Source organism: Thunnus maccoyii, chromosome 6 (assembly GCF_910596095.1).
Source record: "Thunnus maccoyii chromosome 6, fThuMac1.1, whole genome shotgun sequence".
Lineage (NCBI taxonomy): Eukaryota > Metazoa > Chordata > Actinopteri > Scombriformes > Scombridae > Thunnus > Thunnus maccoyii.
Window position 1 is genome coordinate 6,561,954 of NC_056538.1, and position 19,016 is coordinate 6,580,969.

The 19,016-nt window shown below is 44.5% G+C and overlaps 1 protein-coding gene across 2 annotated transcripts in view; it reads left to right on the top strand.

The window, feature by feature from the left end:
• Positions 1 to 19,016, top strand: part of epha4l (eph receptor A4, like) — a 56,334-nt gene that overhangs the window by 31,606 nt on the left and 5,712 nt on the right. The window contains exons 6-16 of one of the 2 annotated variants that reach the window (XM_042413899.1): positions 5,087 to 5,211; positions 5,356 to 5,515; positions 6,896 to 7,007; positions 9,596 to 9,654; positions 10,145 to 10,258; positions 10,908 to 11,093; positions 14,599 to 14,660; positions 15,669 to 15,878; positions 15,990 to 16,139; positions 16,574 to 16,770; positions 18,806 to 18,964. In XM_042413899.1, coding sequence (XP_042269833.1) covers positions 5,087 to 5,211; positions 5,356 to 5,515; positions 6,896 to 7,007; positions 9,596 to 9,654; positions 10,145 to 10,258; positions 10,908 to 11,093; positions 14,599 to 14,660; positions 15,669 to 15,878; positions 15,990 to 16,139; positions 16,574 to 16,770; positions 18,806 to 18,964 — 1,534 coding nt within the window. The remainder of the gene's footprint in view (positions 1 to 5,086; positions 5,212 to 5,355; positions 5,516 to 6,895; positions 7,008 to 9,595; positions 9,655 to 10,144; positions 10,259 to 10,907; positions 11,094 to 14,598; positions 14,661 to 15,668; positions 15,879 to 15,989; positions 16,140 to 16,573; positions 16,771 to 18,805; positions 18,965 to 19,016) is intronic. The other variant, XM_042413900.1, reaches the window with a different exon arrangement.

Genomic DNA, 19,016 nt, shown 5'->3' on the forward strand with positions numbered 1-19,016 from the left:
CTCCTCGCTATCTGCCGAGGAGGATTATGTGATACGATCAAAAGCTCCAGAACGGTTCCTAAACTCGTCTGTATGTGCGTGTGAAGGAAGGAGCGTATGTTGTAGAGAAGCTTTGCAGTTGTGTGTGTAGGCTTATGTATGATTCAGAGCACAGGTTTGTTACACTTAATGCTTGAAGTACTTTTTTGGCGAGGCAATCTACGTGTCAGAACATGTTTATTAAAGCTGTGAATAATTTGGGCGAAGGCTGGATGATTACTGAGGAGGATGATGAATTTCTCTGCTGTGGGAAATGATTTTCTGCAATATTTCACTTGAGTTTTGCATAATTAGGCACGAGAAGCCTAGGATGAAGATAGGGGCAACGTGCTATATTTAGCTCTCAAACTAATGAATTAGAGGAGTCGTATTGATCTTGCGGAGGCTTCATTACAAATGCCGCTGGATTGTGTGTGTGTGTGTGTTTGTGTCTGTAATTATTTGAGTAGAACACACCCATGAATACAGCCTCTCCTCCAGTGCTGGAGAAGAGCCCTCTAAGCCCGGGGGTGCGTCCAAAGCCTCCCGTTGTTTTGTCATTTAGCCATTTTGTAACTGGTTGTTGTGCAAATGGATTTTACAACCCTGGCCTTTTCTCTTCATCCCTCTCTTCTCTCCTCCGCTTATAGCCGATCATTACCTTGGTCTTCTTTACAGCTCTGCTCTTGGGTGGCAAGCTAAGTGCCTTTTTGTGTCGTTTTTATATCGCTAATTTCCATCCCTGGGAAAAGCGAATATCTTGAATGGGGCATGGACTGGCAATGTAAGGAAACAGTGGCTTGATTTATCAGCTGGGGTCAGGAAGATAGAGATGAATGGATGCGCTGCCTGTGGGAGAGCTACGAGCGCTGCCAAACAGGCATGAGCTGTAATGGAGCACACCCAAGAGTCCAGGCTGAGGGCTCGTAATAGCATGTCAGGACGGTCACACTGGCGTGCGGTTGCGCAAAAAAAAACTCCAAAGTGCACACTCTCACACATGGATTCATACAAAGACATAGTAACACACGCACACACACACACACACACACACGGCGATCTTCCCCTGTGGTTGCTCGAGGCTAATCTGCTGACTTCGAGTTGTAAGATATAGATGATGTTGCCTTTGGCTCGTCACTGGTGCATGTTTCACAACTGTTCCCCAGGATTAGTTATATGAAGCTTGCAGCTGGAAGCTCTATTAGTGTGTGTGTGTGTGTGTGTTTGCACATGTGCAGGACTGACTGCATGCTTGGCTAAAAGTGAGAAAATGTGTTACACAGAGTGTTTGTACGCTGGTGGAGAGAGACTCTCAAACAATGTCCTCTATGTGTCTCTGGGTGGTGCGTGTCTCTTCTAATTTGTGCGCATATGTGTGTGTGTGTGTGCGTGTTAAAGAGAATAGCTCCAGACTGATTGGATTTCTTCCTGCTAATGCTCGGTAGGGGCTTTGGAAGCTCTGGTTTCAGTCGCTGGTAATCCAGCCAGTCATCTGTGGCTGTCCCTCTCTCTGTATCGCCTCCCCTCATCCAGACACCGTGGATTACACATTTATTATGATAGATTTATTAGGATTTATAAGTGCTGTGGAAAAGACACCCCTCGCCGCCGCTGCTGCCTTCTCATAAAAGTTCAAATTTCGGCTAGAGAGGAAGAAGTGAAGTAGGCAGGTTGGAAGGGAGGAGCGCTTATGTATTTTTGTGTGAGAGGAAAAATGGATGAAGCTGCAGCGCGCTCCAGGAGACAAAAAAAAATGAAGACATGAGTGTTTTTGATTGCATGCGCATGCATCTGTGAGCAGGCATGCATTTGTGTGCGTGCACGAAGAGGTCAGATTCCGTGTCTCGCCGTGAACAATTCCGCCGTCGTAAATCAGCCGGGATGTAACCCTTTCACCCAGTCTGCATGAGGAGAGGGAGGGGAAAGAGGGGAGATGTCCAAGCTTTGAACTGACCCCTGGCTGTAAATGGATGTTTTTTCCCATTTTATGGGGTCAAGCACTTTGTGTGCGTGTATGTGTGAGAAAGAGGGGAAGAGAGAGTGAGAGAGAGAGAGAGGTGTTTATGTCTCGATACAAAATACTTGGCAGGCTTAGGTGACTAAAAGTGAATTAGTGCATGAGAGTGTGTGTGGGCACGTCTGTCAGCGCACATGTGTGTGAGTTTCCATCTCTCTGGCAAATCGGACAGACGTACATGTGGAAATGTGTTCGGGGAGATGGAGGCAGGCTTTATAGGCGGGAGGGAAGGATCTTGTACGCAGGAGCCATTTTCCCGACACCCTGAAAAACGGCTCCCTCCTCGGCTATTTTTCCTTGGCGGCAGCAAAAACGAGTGACTCCAATCTGGCAACTGGGCTCCAATCTGGCAACCACATGTGCACCCCAGCCTCTGTCTCTTTTAATGTCAAACTGTAATCGACCGCATATTCGTGCAACTGCTCGCGCCGACCACAGCTGCTCCTTGCAGCACAAATACTTTGTGATGAACATGCTCGCAAAGACAAACTCGCTCACTCAACAAACCGTGTCCCACGCTGAGGCAAAACCTCACAAACGTCTGCAGAAAAATCGCCGCTCAAGCCCCACTATTCTCCTGGGAGGGTGATTTTTCAAACTAAACCCAGAACTCTGCATCTCTCTGCGTCTCTGCTAGTTTTTTTTTTACTCGTCATAATGTATGCATAGGTGCTGTGATTGAGTCTTTTTACTGCCTGTGTGAGATAATGGCAGAAGGTGTATGTTTTTCTGTGTGAATTTCTATCTGTCTGTTTGTGTAATGAGGTCCTTTGTGGTGTTCTGTGTGTGTGTGTGTGTGTGCAAATGTTGCAGGCTGTGAAAGAGTTTTTTTGGAGCGCACAATTCTGAAATGAGATCTGAATATTCATTGCGTCTAACACTTATTATTCCACCAACATTTTTAGCCCACACGTTCAGGAGGCAGTAAGAAATTACAGATCTGCTCCACATATTTTCTCTACAGAGGTGCCAGCTAGTCTATCATGGTCTGTCCAAATCGCAGCCTCAGGTGAAGCTTTTCTCTATTCAGGATAGAGATGTCAGGGTTAGTCTTACATCAGTTCTGTGCACACATTGTTCGACAATATTTCAAATTTCTCTTCGTATCAGTTTGCTTTTTAGGCATTCCTCTGACCAATTTATCTTTTCAAGTCATAAAACTTGGCCTTGATGGATCACTTATTTGGTGTCTGTGCTGTTTTTAACCTTGCCGACTCATGTAGTGAACCTCAGAAGGGACCACTCAGAAAATCACTCATCTTTATCCTCACATTAGCCGAGGGAAAAATAAAAACGCAACAAGAAGAGCAGAACACGATTAAATCGCCATATCTGTCATCTTTGGAGGAAAGATGGATGTGTGGATTACCTTGGGGGAACGAAGGCCTGTGACCCCTCTGGGGTTTTTCTTTCCGAGCCGAGTGTCCTCGGTCGGCCCCATGGGGGCCTTCAAATTGCCTCTTGCTGCTGGATAAGATTGATCGGAGGGATACAAATGGCCGCCATCTAATTGTTTAACAGAGACGCAACACATTAGGCCAACAGGATGACACAACCTTGAGTTAATCTATTTACTAAGAGATGTCTGCAATCCCATCCCTCTCCATCTCCATCTCAACCCCCACCAGTTACAAACCCACTGCCCCCTCCTGCTGCTTCTTCACCCCACTGAAACTCAATCCATGGCTGGTGCTTAGATTCCAGGCCTGTTTGAACTCAATCCCCAGCTAAAAGTAGGGCTTTGTTAGCATTAGCTTGGAGGCTAGGCTCCCTGGAGTCCCTAGTCAAAGTGATGAGAATGTATATAATGTCATAGATAATCCAATAATAATCGGTGGACCACGAACCCCTCATTAATCATCCCACTGTAATTTTTTAAAAGGCAGATGGTCTGAAACCAGTAAGGTTACAGTATCACTGAGGAGCAGAGGTCAAAGATTCACTTCTTGAGAACTTGTAAGAGCAGACGCTGTAAAGAAACACTGCCTTGGTTTCAGTGGAAATGTTTTTTGAGTGTAGCTTTGTTGTGGCTCTGAGAAGAAGAGAGGCGTTTGTAGTTGTTTGTTTGGTTGTGGTCACCTGTGTGTGTGTGAGGGCGGATGTTCGAGCTCCTACAGGGACTTTCCCGATGCTCGAAGTGTGTGTTTGTGTTGTCTTTTTGTCTCTGGGTTGTATGTTCATTCCTGTACTTTTTTGTTCCTTGGTGTATAACTCCATCTGTCTCACTGTATGTCTTCTTGCCTGCTCAAAACTCAATCTGTACATGAGTGTATCTCTGTTTATAACACTATCTCTCTCTATGCCTATGGTTTTCTCTTTGTAGTGGCTAGAGTGTGTATGACCCAATTTTAGTGTTGTCACATTCCCTGAAGATAAAGGTTTGATTTGTGCAGCGGTGACACACTGGTGGGAGGGGACGAGTGCAAGCCATTATCTGTGCTTTAACCTTCACATGTTAAAGGCGGCTGAACGCAGATAGCACAGCTGCTTGAAATATGGCCTCATTATCAGCTGCAGCAGAAAGGGCTCGAGATAAGATCGCTCACTGAAGCTTTAATGAAAACCAATTGATTTGCTCTCTTGAAGACAAAAAAAGGCAATGGCGTTGAGCTCATTTCGAGTTCTCCGAGGCGGACTTTGTAGCAACGTAAGGTTTCCCAGGGTGACCTGGAAAATGAACTTAGACATTATTTTGCCAGCTTGTAGAAAAAGTGGCTGAGACGCTAGCGTCAGCCGAAGGGAAATTGGATCAGTTTTATGGATGCCAACCTTGAGTTCAGAAACAGAGTATTGCCATACTCTCAGCTGTGTGGCCATACAGCTCTGTAATACCTCTGATTTTGAATCGAAGCCAAGTTCAAAGACAAATGGAAGTGATTGCCTTGTGGCCTGGACCACTGTTTGACTTTCTCAGCAGGAGCAAAGAGAGGGGGATTTAGGAGAGCAATAAAAAACAGACTTGGTGTTTCCAAGGCTGAAAACAACATGGTGGACTGGGAGAAAACAGCGGGCTAAAATTGTTTCTTCTCTTGTTTTTATTAATCTTGCTAGCTCCCTCTCCAGTGACGTCCATCCAGGCAAAGGACATCACAAGACACACCATCTCACTGGCCTGGCAGCCTCCAGATAGAGCCAACGGGGTCATCCTGGAGTATGAGGTCAAGTACTACGAGAAGGTGAGCGGTTTTACGGGAGATGTAGGTTCTTCTGACTAAACAGCAATATAATTTGACAGCAAGTATATTTATTGCAAAAACAGCTTTTGAATCAGCCAATAAAACCATATCTGATTTCTCTGTCGCATTGTATTTCTTCCCCAGGACCAGAATGAAAGAAGCTACAGAATCATAAAAACCTCATCCAGGAATACTGACATCAAGGGTCTCACCCCCATCACCTCCTACGTATTTCATGTGCGCGCTCGCACGGCTGCTGGCTACGGGGAATTCAGCGGCCCCTTTGAGTTCATGACCAACTCCGGTAAGTTCAGCCACACCACTTTTGCTCGCCTCGCATGGATGACATCATTGCACTGCAGAGCCAGAGAGGCTTGATGCCAGCTCTATCGTCCCTGTTTCAAAATCCTGCAATGATAGCATCTTTTATGAGTTTGTCTCTTTCATTGTAGAATCATTAATCAAAATAGCTGTCGTCTATAAAAGATAAATGATATTGGTGCTCCAGAACCTGACTAGCAACTTGAGGAGTTTCCATTATTCAAGTTGCAATGAGTCTCAGTGGATGTGCCAGCGACGGTTCAACCTTTATGAGTTTTTGAAGAATGATACCATTTATGATAGTCTTAGTTGGAAGCTGCTGATGGCTACTTTTTGCTCCTTGCAGTGGCCTTAAATATGATCATATTAAAGTATTCAGTGTTTCCACCAGACTCTGAAACTCTAACATAACAACAGTAACAGTGCCTATATGGGCGGACTCCATTTCAAATCAGTTGTTTCAGACTCATGCTGTGCAGCCGACAAATGTTCAAACCCACAGAATCTTAGTTTAAATTCTAGTGGAGATCCCAAAGTTTTCAAAGATGCCAAATATGTCAGACTGAGGTTTGGGGAAATGCATATTAAATGATGCACAGACATCTAGAAAATTTCTATTTGATGGAATGGTGCAGCCATAGAAACACACAAGGTCTTTGGATGAGCTGATACTGTCAGACAGAGTTGAATAAGATGATTTAGAAGGGAAACAAAAGAGGGAAACTGGCATTATCAGGAGTTAGAATTAATTCACATGAAGGACCGAGGCAAACACTTTGGTGTTCATCAAATTGTAGTCAAACAGACTGCATCAGGTCTATCATATCATTAGTGGTCGGCACTGACTGACCAACCTAAGCTTAACTTCTTACTTTTTCTTAACATCTCTGCTTTATCTCAGTAAATATTCTGCCAAATGATATGAACAGGTCGTGGCAGATTGTGACGTAGAGGGTTACGGAGATGCCCTGTAAGCACAGGTGTCCCCTTTATCATGCAGATAGAGACAGCGGCGCATGGTAATGACACGGTCAAGCACACATCCTAATGGGCTGTCATTGTCCATCAATGAAGCATGTGACAGACTTTATAGGAGGGGAATCGTAAAATGGAGGCATAGGGAACAAGGACAAACATTGTGTGTGTGTGTGTCCGTGTGTGTGTGTGTGTGTGTGTGTGGAGAGAGTGGAGGAGAAAGAGAGACATGGGGAGGAAGTGGGAGGGAGGTCAATGACTGACAAACACAAAATGTACACTGGCTCTTTCATGTGCGATGATATTGACTTTGCTCTTTTTTCTCTCTTCAACCTTCTTCTCTTTCTCTTTTCTCTACTCTCCCTCCTCCTCCTTCCCCCTTCCACAGTGCCAGCTCCCATTATCGGTGATGGGGCCAACTCCACGGTGTTACTGGTGTCCGTGGTGGGCAGCGTGGTCCTCCTCCTCATCCTCATCAGCGCTTTTGTCATCAGCCGAAGGTGAGCTTCATCCCTCTTCATCCCTCTGTCCCTTCTGCTTTCTGTCTCCCCCTCTTTCCTGTGAGATGAGGGATGTCTTGCTTAGCAGCAGGAAAAGTAGCTGTCAGGAGATGGACGTCACTCGGAAAAACACACAAACACACACACACACACACACACACACACCGAGCCAGACAGCTAGTGCAACTCACTCACGTCGGATGAGTGATGACTCGCCACACCGGAGACGTGATTGACAGCCCCGACAGCTGAAGAGATGCAATCAGCGACCCTTCGCTCCCTGTCCTCTGCATCCATCCTCGCTCCTCGCATCCCTCCATCCCTCTCCCTCTATCTCTCAGCTAGCGGCTGTTATCCCGGCCACTGGTTATTTTCTCCCGCTGCGCCGTGCTGACCGCCGTGAAGAGAATGAGAGAGAGAGAGAGAGGAAAAAAAGAGAAAAAGAGGAAGAGAGATAGGAGGATGGACAATGAGATAAGCGGGCAATGAAAAAGTATGGAGATAGAATAGAGAGAGAGAGAGTGAGACAGAAAGGCATCAGGTGGATTTTCAGTGACCCAATCTCAGAGTGTTAACCAGCGAGCAGGACAAAGCACTGCCACACAGATGGGATTACATGCAGATGGGGCTGCCTCACCTCAGGGTGTTAACCACACTCCTCCTGTGTGTGTGTGTGTGTGTGTGTGTGTCTATCTGTGTGCATATCCTTATGTAAAAAAAAAAAAAAAAGTATTGTTTTCATGTGTGTGGTAGCACTGGGGGAGGGGGAGTGTTAATGGTTTGTGTGTTGACACATTTGCATGTGTGTGCGAGCCTTTTGTGAGCATTTGTTGATCCCGTTATGCGTGTGCGTGTGCTTCTTTATATGGAAACCAAATCATTGTTTGCATGTGTGTATTGGTGTTGAGAATGATAGGGAGTGAAGGGGGCTGTTGATTGTGTGTGTGTGTGTGTGTGTGTGTGTGTCCTCGCTTTCCATGTGATTGCCTCTCTCCTCAGCCAAGCAGGTGGTTGTCTCTGCCTTTTTTATATGCATGTGACGGCCACTGTCATTGTGCTGCCGCGGCCATCCTGTGATTGTGGGGAGGGACTGTAATCACGTAGCCGTTTACCATCATTACACAACCATAGAGGAGGACAATGTCTCTCACATCTGGTCATTTCCACCACCGACCCAACACATCAATATAAGCACAGGTGTCAGGCTGCCTGAGGGATTCGGAGGGATTTAAGTGCATCTTCACTAGGATTGATTTATAGCTTTTATACCCGCATGGCCCCTTTACTCCATGTTCTTGCTGTACGCTCAGTGCCCTTCAGAAACCCTCAGTGCTGGTAGATGTTTTACTCGACTAAAAATAGAAAAATACAGAATAATTATTGGCAAATTGTATTTAAAGTATAGAAAGTAAAAGTACTCATTATGCAGAATGGCCCCTTTCAGACTCTGGAATATTAATACTGATGCATTAAGATGGAAGTTGGTCAAAAAGGATCTAATTTAAGCTACTTTTAGTTTGGTAGATGGTTCTCTCAAAATGCAACATATTTTACAAGCATGTTATGAATGTTATAGAATCTATAAATCAACTAGTAACTGTAACTGTTAAATAAATACACATGAAACTGAACTTATAATATTAATATTGCCTTATGAAGTCAGTGTAAAGGACCATAAAATTGGACTTAAGTACAGTACTTGACTAAATGTACTCTGTTACTTTCCACAACCAGAAAACTTGAGTCTTTTTTGTGATTTTTGGCATCTGGTAGTAAACATTCCTAAAAAATCTTTTAATGAAGTGATGAATGCACTGAAAAATGTTAATAATGCAAAGGTAGCATGGGAGTTGACCCTTCGGTGGGATCAGTTCAGTGTGGTGAACTTTCAGTGAGTCCATAATACATCATTAATGGAATAGTTCAACATTCTAGCAAATACATTTTTAAATTTCAGTTTCAGATTTAATGTGCTAATTAGAGAACTTCAGATTTGCTGGTAGAGGATTTTTTTTCACCTGTGGACAGAGCCAGGCTAGCTGTTTCCCCTTGTTTCTAGTCTTTGTGATAAGCTAAGCTAACAGTCTCGTGGCTTTAGCTTAATTTTTAACGTACCGTCATTAGAGTTGTATCAAGCTTCTCATCTAACTCTTAGCATGAAAGCGAGTAGGTGTATTTCCTTAAATTGTGTTCTATTCCTAAGCTTTTATCTACATAACTAAGAGCAAATATCAATATTCCATATCTAAAAATTACAATAGGTATGTCGTCAGCTTATTATATAGAATGCATTCTGTCTGTGTAATGAGCTCCGACTAATAAATAATGATATCAAACAAGAATATCAGTGTCTCATCAGTAATCAGTCATTTTGTTGCCTCTTCGCGTTAATTAATTGATGTATAAGTGGGTTTAGGAATCTTTGTTTATGTTTTAATTAAGCTTTACTGAATTGACACTTGTGTTCCATTTTGTTTTGTTGATGCAGATGCTTTTTATTCTGACACACACTCCTTGACATTTGAAACTTGAAAATTTGCATTTGCTGTTGTGACTCCAACTGACCGCCCTACTGTTTTTGCCCCCAGAAGGAGTAAGTACAGCAAGGCCAAGCAGGACTCTGACGAAGAGAAGCACTTACATCAAGGTAACTCATAGTTAACGCTACACCTACACACTCTATAATTGAAAAACATTAGTGCTGTCAGGTGTGCTCATGTGCATGCACTCTAAACCGCAAATGAGGCCCATAAAATGGGGGGGAAAAAAACAAAACTATTTTGAAGTTAATGTACTTGCATCCCAACATGCCCCAAACACCTCATTATCAAGCCATCAGCATTGTTATTTGGGTCCCACAAAAATTTCAAGTTAATGAGCTCCATCTTCATCGAAGTCAGCCATGGTGACATGAAAAGCATTAGAGTCGGTGTAAATGGATGTATGGAGAGAAGAAAGGAGGAGGAAGAGGAGGAGGAGAGGTTCCGCAAAGGAAGGCGGTGTAGCCTGCAGCACGATGAAATAAAGAACAGATGGAGAGTACTTGCCGGAATGAATTAACCTTCATTTTTCACTCCCTTCTCTCTTTCTGTTTTGCTCCCTTCCTTCCTTCCTTTCTTTCCAAACTTCTTTCCTAGGAGTGAGGATATACGTTGACCCCTTTACCTACGAGGACCCAAACCAAGCCGTCCGTGAGTTTGCCAAAGAGATAGATGCCTCCTGCATCAAGATCGAAAAAGTCATCGGCATCGGTGAGGAGCTATGTTTTGTTTTCAGTCATTTCAGTGGATTCACCCATTTTTCATCAATTATAATAAATGCAGTGTTTTGTGGAGCATTTGCAGTTGGACGTATTCTGGCATACTTTGGATAAAAGCATCCACCTAATGGAATCATAGCATATTTGGTATTCGTTTCATGCTAATATTTTGCTGCCAGCATTTGTTTCTGGGTGATTCATGCCTGTGTGTGGCTGTGTATGCACTCATGTGCACTCAGAATAAAAACCATCGTTTTCTCTGACAATAACATTTGGTCTGCCTCCAGAGAGGTCAACGAGTTAAAAAAAAAAAAAAGAATTCAGGAGAGGCTAAATATGTTGTCCGTGCTATTCCTGTGGCCAGAGAAAAGTCATCCAATGACAAAATAATAAAGAGAAAGAATCAATATCCATTTCCTCCCTCTCTCTGCTCCAGTGGGTGAGGGGGGGGGGGGGTGAGGGATTAGAGACCCTGATCAATGTTTAAAGTGGACCCCTTCTAACCTGCACGCGCACACAAACACACACAGGCGCAAACCTTCATCTACTGCCTTCTTGATTTGATTTATAGTCCGTGTACTGTCGTATCAAGTGCTTGTGTGATCATTCCGCTTTTTCAACCCGACGGCCGTGTGTTTCAGGGGAGTTCGGGGAGGTGTGCAGCGGCCGACTGAAGATGCCGGGCAAGAGAGAGATCTGCGTGGCCATCAAGACGCTGAAGGCCGGCTACACCGACAAGCAGAGGAGGGACTTCCTGTCCGAGGCCAGCATCATGGGCCAGTTCGACCACCCGAACATCATTCACCTAGAAGGCGTGGTCACCAAATGTATGTCTGACTTTGTTTACATTTCATTTACAGAAAGGTGTCAAATAAAAACAAAAAAGATAGAAGATAATTTGGTGCATAATTCCTTTGCTATTCAGGAAACCTTTGGAAACTATTTGGGGGACATGAAATTGCTACAGGAAATTGCTCCCACACACACATACACAAACACACACAATCCCATTTTCATACACAATGACTATTACATTATAATAACACAGACATTCATTTCTGCTGCCCCCTCTCTCCCTTAAAAAAAAATCGTAACAATAAATCATTTCAAACTACGTCTGCGGTTTTGGGTGACTTTGGAGAAAGGTGAGTGCAGGGACAGACTTATCTTTACTAGCTGAAGGTGTGTGTTTGGGTGCTGTGTGTTTTCATGCCTTTTACCTACAGTATCTAAAGATATCCAAACACTTATGTTCCATCCTGGCATTGTGTGTGCGTGTGTGTGTGTTGTCCGGATGTCCCACTTGGGGTATCCCCAGGTGGATTTTGTCCAGATGGAAAGGGTCCAGCATCGGTGGGGAGGGGGAGGTGGAGTTAGATCTAGGTGGGCAGTTGGGAGGGGGTCTAATGGGTCCAGGAACAGGCCCTGTAGTGCGGCACCAGGCTCATTAATCATGGTGTCAGCTGTAAATGTGTTTGGGGTTAGGGAGTGATACCCTATCCCTCCTCTATCTGCTGCTGCATGGCCACAAAACACCGGCCAAATCTCCCTCCCTCTGCCCTTGGCACTCTCTCCTCTCTGTTTCTCTCTACCTTTTACACCTTCCCCCAATGCTATTTGGTAGGATAGAAGTGTATATGTATGTATGCGTGTGTGTGTGTGTGTGTGTGTGTGTGAATATCTTGTCAACACATGTCGGCGTCTGTGCCTTTGATTTTATGCATGTGTATGTGAGTGTTACCATAGCTGATAGCTGGTCTCGGCTCGGGTTAGATGGATGAAGTGCCTTAATGTGTCGTGACACTACAGCCTGGCCCTATCTGTGCTAGATAACACTGTCTCTCTCACTCTTGTACACACCATACACACACTCAGACAGATGCACACACACACACACTTAGCCCAGCTGGAGCTGAAAGTGAACAGCAGCACAGGCAGAATTGCTTATCACCTATCCCACCTCTCACCATGGGGAATGACCTCTTAGACCTCGGAGAGACGGAGTGAGAAAGACAGAGGGAAGGCGGACAGATGGACAGGCGGAAGGAGAAGAAATCGGAGACAAGCGGCAGCCAGGGAAGGTGCAAATAGAGACGCGGACAGAAAGAGACAGGGAGGCGGTCAGGGGCTGATGGATTAGAGGAAAGACGGAGAACAACAGCGGGGACGACAGAGGGAGAAAGCAGAGGGTGGGAGAGCTACTGAACTGTAGGCTGAAAAAGAAAAAAGATGGAGCAAGACAGAGGGAGAGATGAAGCAGAAGAAGATGACCTGCGAAGTAGTGACAGGAGCCGACATGAAAGGATGGTGAGCCAAAGCAAGGAGGGCATCCGATAACTCCCACTCCACCTCCTTCCACTTTTGAGAGCTTGACACAAGGTTTGGGCAAATTAGTCCTTCACACTTGAGTGTGTCAGCGGAATCTATTAAAAATCCATTATTTGAATAGCACTCCGCTCTCCATTACAATCAAGTTAAAAGGAATTCTCAATCTGGCCTCAGTTTGCTGGCATGTCCAACAGAGCCAATTAAGGCTTATTAATTATGGAGGAACTCCAAATAGGCACTAAAATACATAAATGTGCAAAAATCTCACACTGAGGACTGCCTGGCTGTAGTCCACCATCTTGAAACCCGTATAGACTTTATATTTCTATCACGCTAGTGTGTAATTAAAATCCAGCCTCCGTTAGAGCTCAAAATCAGACGTGATATTTTTAACGGCTCATTTACATAAAGCAAAAGCGTGCTAATTTAAGAAAGATCTGCTTTTAAAAGCCAGATCTTTGTTTGTTGCGAATGCAAGGGCCTCTGAGGAGCGTTTGCCCAACGTTCCCCCAATATTGTCCCCCTGTTGCGTCTTTCCCCTTCCCCTGTTTTGTTGGCAGGTGATAATCGGCCCACTGGCGGGGCCCTTGCCCAGAGTTCATTGCCAAAGGCGGCAGGGCGTATTCAGTAAACAAGGAATTAGCATGCAAATGGGCTGGGAGGAAGAGGGCGGGGCTGGGAAGGCGAGAGTTTAAGGTCGCAGGTCAGACGCTCCCCAGACTTGATTGGGGAGCTGTCAATCACCGGCGGCCCTGGGGCAGAGACGCACAACAAAGGGAACAAAGATGGCTGACAAAGAGGGCCCCCGCTCTCGCTCAGCTTTAACTCCACTTCCTCTTTTTGGGGCATCGCCGGAGCGCCCCATAATTAATGGAGTGCCAATCACGCGGCGGGTAAGGCGGTGACTGACGGCCTCTTGGCATGGCGAGAGGCCTGATGTGGAGTGGAGGAACTTCACCTTCTAGACCTCAGCTGCCAACCACTCGGCTCTCTGCTGCTTTAGGCATTCTGCTGGAGCGCACAAGAGATTTCACACAACCTCCTCTCAAGGCCGTAGGCTTAACTCAGCACTTCTCTTAAATGCAATAAGCTTTTAAGTCCACCTTAACTGTGCCACTTGAAATGGAACGCAAAGAACCGCGCTGTCCTCGGAGGAATTTGTGGCAGCACTTTTCGGCATGTGTTGTTGCCATGGCTGGTTAGGCACCAGCTTGCTGGCGTTTTGGGACAAAAACAAGCCACCCTCCCTTCCTCCTCTTTTTTTTTTTCGTCTCTCTCTCTTGCTCTCTCTCTTCATGCCCGCTATCCCGCCTCATCCTAGGGGAGACAAAGACAGACAGAGACCCACCAGGGAATGTCCACCCTCCCTGCCGCCTGCCCCGACTCAGATAAAGACACAGACGCTCCCCCAAGAGAGACAGAGAGTGGAAGACAGAGGGATGGGGTGAAAAAGGCCAGAGAGGAGTGGCAGGGATCAGGGGTAAAAGAGAGTGGGAAAGAGTATGAGTGAGGGAGGAGAAAAAGAAAGCAATAGGAACTAGCAGGAGAGTGACAGATGCGTGGAAAGTTGGCAGAGGAGAAAGAGGGCAAAGGGACAGTGAGTGACATAAATAGTGAGTCAGAGGGATTCTGGGTGAGTGGCTGTGATGATACTTTGGATAATGCACCCAACGTCAGTTCATATTTGCATAAACACAAGATGGTGTGTGTTTGTGTGCATGCGTGTGTGTGTGTGTGCGTGTGTGTCTGCTGGTGTTTTGTTTCAGTGGAGATGCCTTTGCATGTGCAGCGAAAGAAGGGGGACGTCAGGGCAACCGTTACACTGAGCTAATTAAATCACTATGGGACAGAGATGGATGGCCTAACACACACACACACACACACACACACATACCCACATTCCCTCGAGAACCTCCCCTGCTGTGTCGGGCTGTGATGTGCATCGTTTACCTCCATAATCATCTGCCTTTCATTCTCTCACTCTTTCACTCTCTCTCTCTCTAGGTAAGCCAGTGATGATTATCACAGAGTACATGGAAAACGGATCACTGGATGCATTCCTGAGGGTCAGTCATGCGTTTCTGTCTGCACACACGTGTGTATGTGTGTGTGTAAGTGTGTGTGTGTGTGTGTGTGTGTGTGTGTGTATGTGTGTGTGTGTGTGTGTGTGTGTGTGCGATACAGCTGTACCTTGCTTATCCCATCTTATCTCTGTAATGTCATCTGCCGAAATTACAAGCGTTCGTTCACAAACATTCGCCCTAATCTTTATCCTCTCCTTGATCGACCGTTTTTCCGACAAGGAGGTTGGCGCAGGTTTCACCTCTGTTTTTTCAGGGTTCACTGAACTTTAGGATTTAGATGACGATTAGCTACTTTATCCTGTAAATGTACACAGCTTTAAGGTAAATGTAAGAAAATTACAACCACTTGTTGCACAGCATTAGTTATACACAGATATAAGGATGTTTTTAAGTATTTTGTTATCAACCACCATAACTCCTTTTATGATGCATCTATAATTGGTATACAAACAGTTCATGAATGCTTAATTAACTACAATAATAATAATAGTTGTAATTATATAAAATGATATGTCTTAATGAGTGTTGAGCACATTTATAAGCAGTTGTAAAATTGTGAATGTGTATAAATAGTTAATAAATTCTTTATAACTTAGTCTAATGTCAGGATTATTTCATTAATAACCATTTTTTATTATCAAAAAAATGCATGTAACAGTTTGTTCATGTGTGCAATCATACAGATGCATTATACTGTGTTATCAAGCATTGCCAAATACAATAATAAACACTTTAAAATGTATATATCAAAAATAATCTGAGCTGAAAAATATCCTTATATCTTTATGCAGCTACATTATATTATAAACCACTTATTTATTTTTTGTTTTTATACTTATAAATGTTAAAATACTTAAAGTATTACCATTTTTAAAAATCCACTATTGAGCGTTTCATGGTAGAAATAATGATTTATACTTTTTTTAACATCTAATATACCAGTAAGATTATACTGTATGAATAAACATTTTTTCTTTTTCTTTTCTGCAGAAGAACGACGGTCGCTTCACAGTGATCCAGTTGGTCGGCATCCTGCGCGGAATCGCGTCAGGCATGAAGTACCTATCAGACATGAGCTATGTTCACCGCGACCTGGCAGCTCGCAACATCTTAGTCAATAGCAACCTGGTGTGCAAGGTGTCTGACTTCGGCATGTCCCGAGTGTTGGAGGACGACCCAGAGGCTGCGTACACCACCAGGGTGAGTGTGTGTAAGCGAGCATATGTCCGACTGAGTCACTGGTCTGTCTGCGTGTCACCTTACTTGTCTGCTTTGTCAGATTTTATTCATCAGACCATCTGTCAATTACAGGGCGGGAAGATCCCAATCCGCTGGACGGCCCCGGAGGCCATCGCTTACAGGAAGTTCACCTCGGCCAGCGACGTGTGGAGCTATGGCATCGTCATGTGGGAGGTGATGTCATATGGCGAGCGACCATATTGGGACATGAGTAACCAAGATGTAAGTCAAAATGTAATTATATGCAGACATTCATAAATAATAGACAGCTTGAATCAGGGTGCAGTATTAAAGCTCAACAATAATTCCCAGTTGCATGTGTACCGTCAAATATTTTTAAAAGATCATATTAACTTGGATATATAATAAAATGCCTGCAGGGATGATAAACACCAGCAGTATATTTCCTTTTCTCATTACACATTGAATTCAAATTTCTAGTGTCACTAATGATGATAAAGAATTTAATTTATGCCAAATGTGTTGCGTAGGTGCCCAAAGTAAGATGATTAAAAATTAAGCGATGGGTATAAAATTAAGTGGGAAAAAAACAACATAGCTGTAATCAAACTGCCTACAGTTTTTATTACAGTCAAATCCTTCCCAGACAAACACAGAAACACAGTGACTCACCACAGAATTAATCTACCTCCTAGGTGATCAAGGCTATTGATGAAGGCTATCGGCTGCCCCCGCCCATGGATTGCCCTGTGGCGCTCCACCAGCTCATGCTGGACTGCTGGCAGAGAGAGAGGGCCGACCGGCCAAAGTTTGGACAGATCGTCAACATGCTGGACAAGCTGATTCGTAACCCCAACACTCTGAAGAGGACCGGGGGAGAGACCGCTGTCAGGTGAGAGAGGAGGTCCACCCAAATTACAAAAAACATGTTTTCACTCATCTCTAGTTGTATCTAGCCATGCAGATAGTTTTGTTTGTATTTGACCAGGTTTTCAGATATCTAGCTCTGAGATTTCTGCCTCCAGCTCCGTGTGAAGGAGAAAGGAACATTTGGAGTGCTCAGAGCACTGAAAAATGACATTCTTAAATGTCCCAGAGCACACTTTGAAGAGTTTTCATTGGAACTACTTTCTAGGCATTCAGAACATGATCTGAAAACACATAAACTCACACACCAACGCTTTTACTGGTGATAGAATTCCGGGAATATAATGGAATTGTAAGTAGTAGAAATTTTAGCAGTAAATCAGAGAAATTTATAGGAATTCCTCAAATAAAAATCTGGAAATACACACCACTTTGGTGATGGGTCACAACTTGTTTCATGGATTCCTTACATTAAATGATGTTATTTTAGTTGATCTATATTCCAAATGAATCTAGAAAAAAAAAACAGAGCAATATGGATTCAGGAGCAAGTACCGAAAATTATAATTTCACAATCCACAAATATGTTGTTTTGGAAGCTAATGCGCATAAACACACATTTAGTCATCAGCTTTACCCACTAGCCCGCACTGTATGCAGTCTAGTTGCTACAAAATGTATTATGTACCTCTCACACCAACACAAACACACACACACACACCCCTATTCTCTCTCCCGCATTTACATTCACCATTAAACATTATCTACCAGCAACATGTGGCTCTTTTCAGCACAAACACCCTCCATAATGGATTTCTCTGCAAACTAGCTTTAATGGTGCTATACACTCAGGAATGCAGCCACTCTAAAAGGGGGGGAGAATTACGATGTAACGCCGAGTTAAAAACAAACATGACCCTACAGCTCCGACACCATTACTCTCGAGCAGCTAAACGTGTTAAGAATGACCTACGTGTGTTTACAGACTCAACGCGGGCCAGCGGGAGTCTGTTTGAGTTTAACGAGTTTGTGAGCACACGCGAGCGGGACACACCTGCGCACGCACACACTCGCCTAATGGGACACGGCGAGAGCGGAGTCCTTATGGAGTAATTTGCAGAACCGAGTCCTATACAGTAAATGCAGCTTTTGAAGGTACAAGAGGAAAGGGGAAAGTAGAGTGTGTGTGTGTGTGTGTGAGGCGGGGTATAATCTTTTCCACCTACTGACAAGTGACGACTCAGTGAAGAGTCTGACATCCTGTTCTCACACTTCAACTCAACATCCTTTTTAAAAAGAGAGAACGATAAAGAGTGTATGAGAGTGAGAGAGTCATCAAAGCATGACGAGACTGCCACCGCTACAGACTCGCCGGCCCCTGCATGTGAATGTTTCTTGGCTGGCGGAGAAAGGGAAAGATGTGAAAAAAGAAGTGGAAAAAAGAAGGAGGTAATTCTGTTGATGAATATCTGGATTTGAGAAGGAACTCCACCGTGCAGTTAAGTTCAGTGAAGTATGCCCGGGTTGTGTGTTTTCTGTAAAATAAGGATTAACTAACTGTGTCGGTCACACCCAGGAGGAACTGTGTTTGACTTGGCTCCGTTTCTGGTAGGACCCAGATAACAGGGGCACAAGGAAATGTAGCATGGTGCATTTTACAGCTGTGGCTTTTTTGTCGTTGCACAAGGTGTATGTGTCATGCTCTTTTGATACTAGGGTGGAGCATCACAGTCTGGTGTGAGGAAAGTCTAATTCCCGTAATGCAGTCATTGCCGTAGTTGTCATGAATCAGCGGTGTTCCAGACTGTGTAACAAAGCGGATCATTGCTTTTCACGTCAAAAGCACTTAATCAGACTGTAACTTTTATTATCTATTTGCACAGACGGTTGCACACATGATGGTTTGGGGCTAAAGCTTTCATGTGTGCTGGACTGAACTGCAGCAGCATCAAACACTGACTGTGGCTGCTACTTGGAGAAGTTAGAACCTACAAAACTTAAGATAATTTCATTAATTTTCCACTTTTCCTCTTCCTTCCTTCCTCTCCTCCACCCACCAGGCCCAACACCACCCTGCTGGAGCCAGGCAGCCCCGAAGCGTCCTCGGCCGTAGGCACAGTGGAGGACTGGCTGCAGGCCATCGGTATGGAGAGATACAGCGATAACTTTACCGCTGCTGGCTACACCACTCCCGAGGCTGTGGTCCACATGACACAGGAGTGAGTATGAGGGGGAAAAAATGGGAGAAGAAGGGAAGAAGGAAAGAAAAAG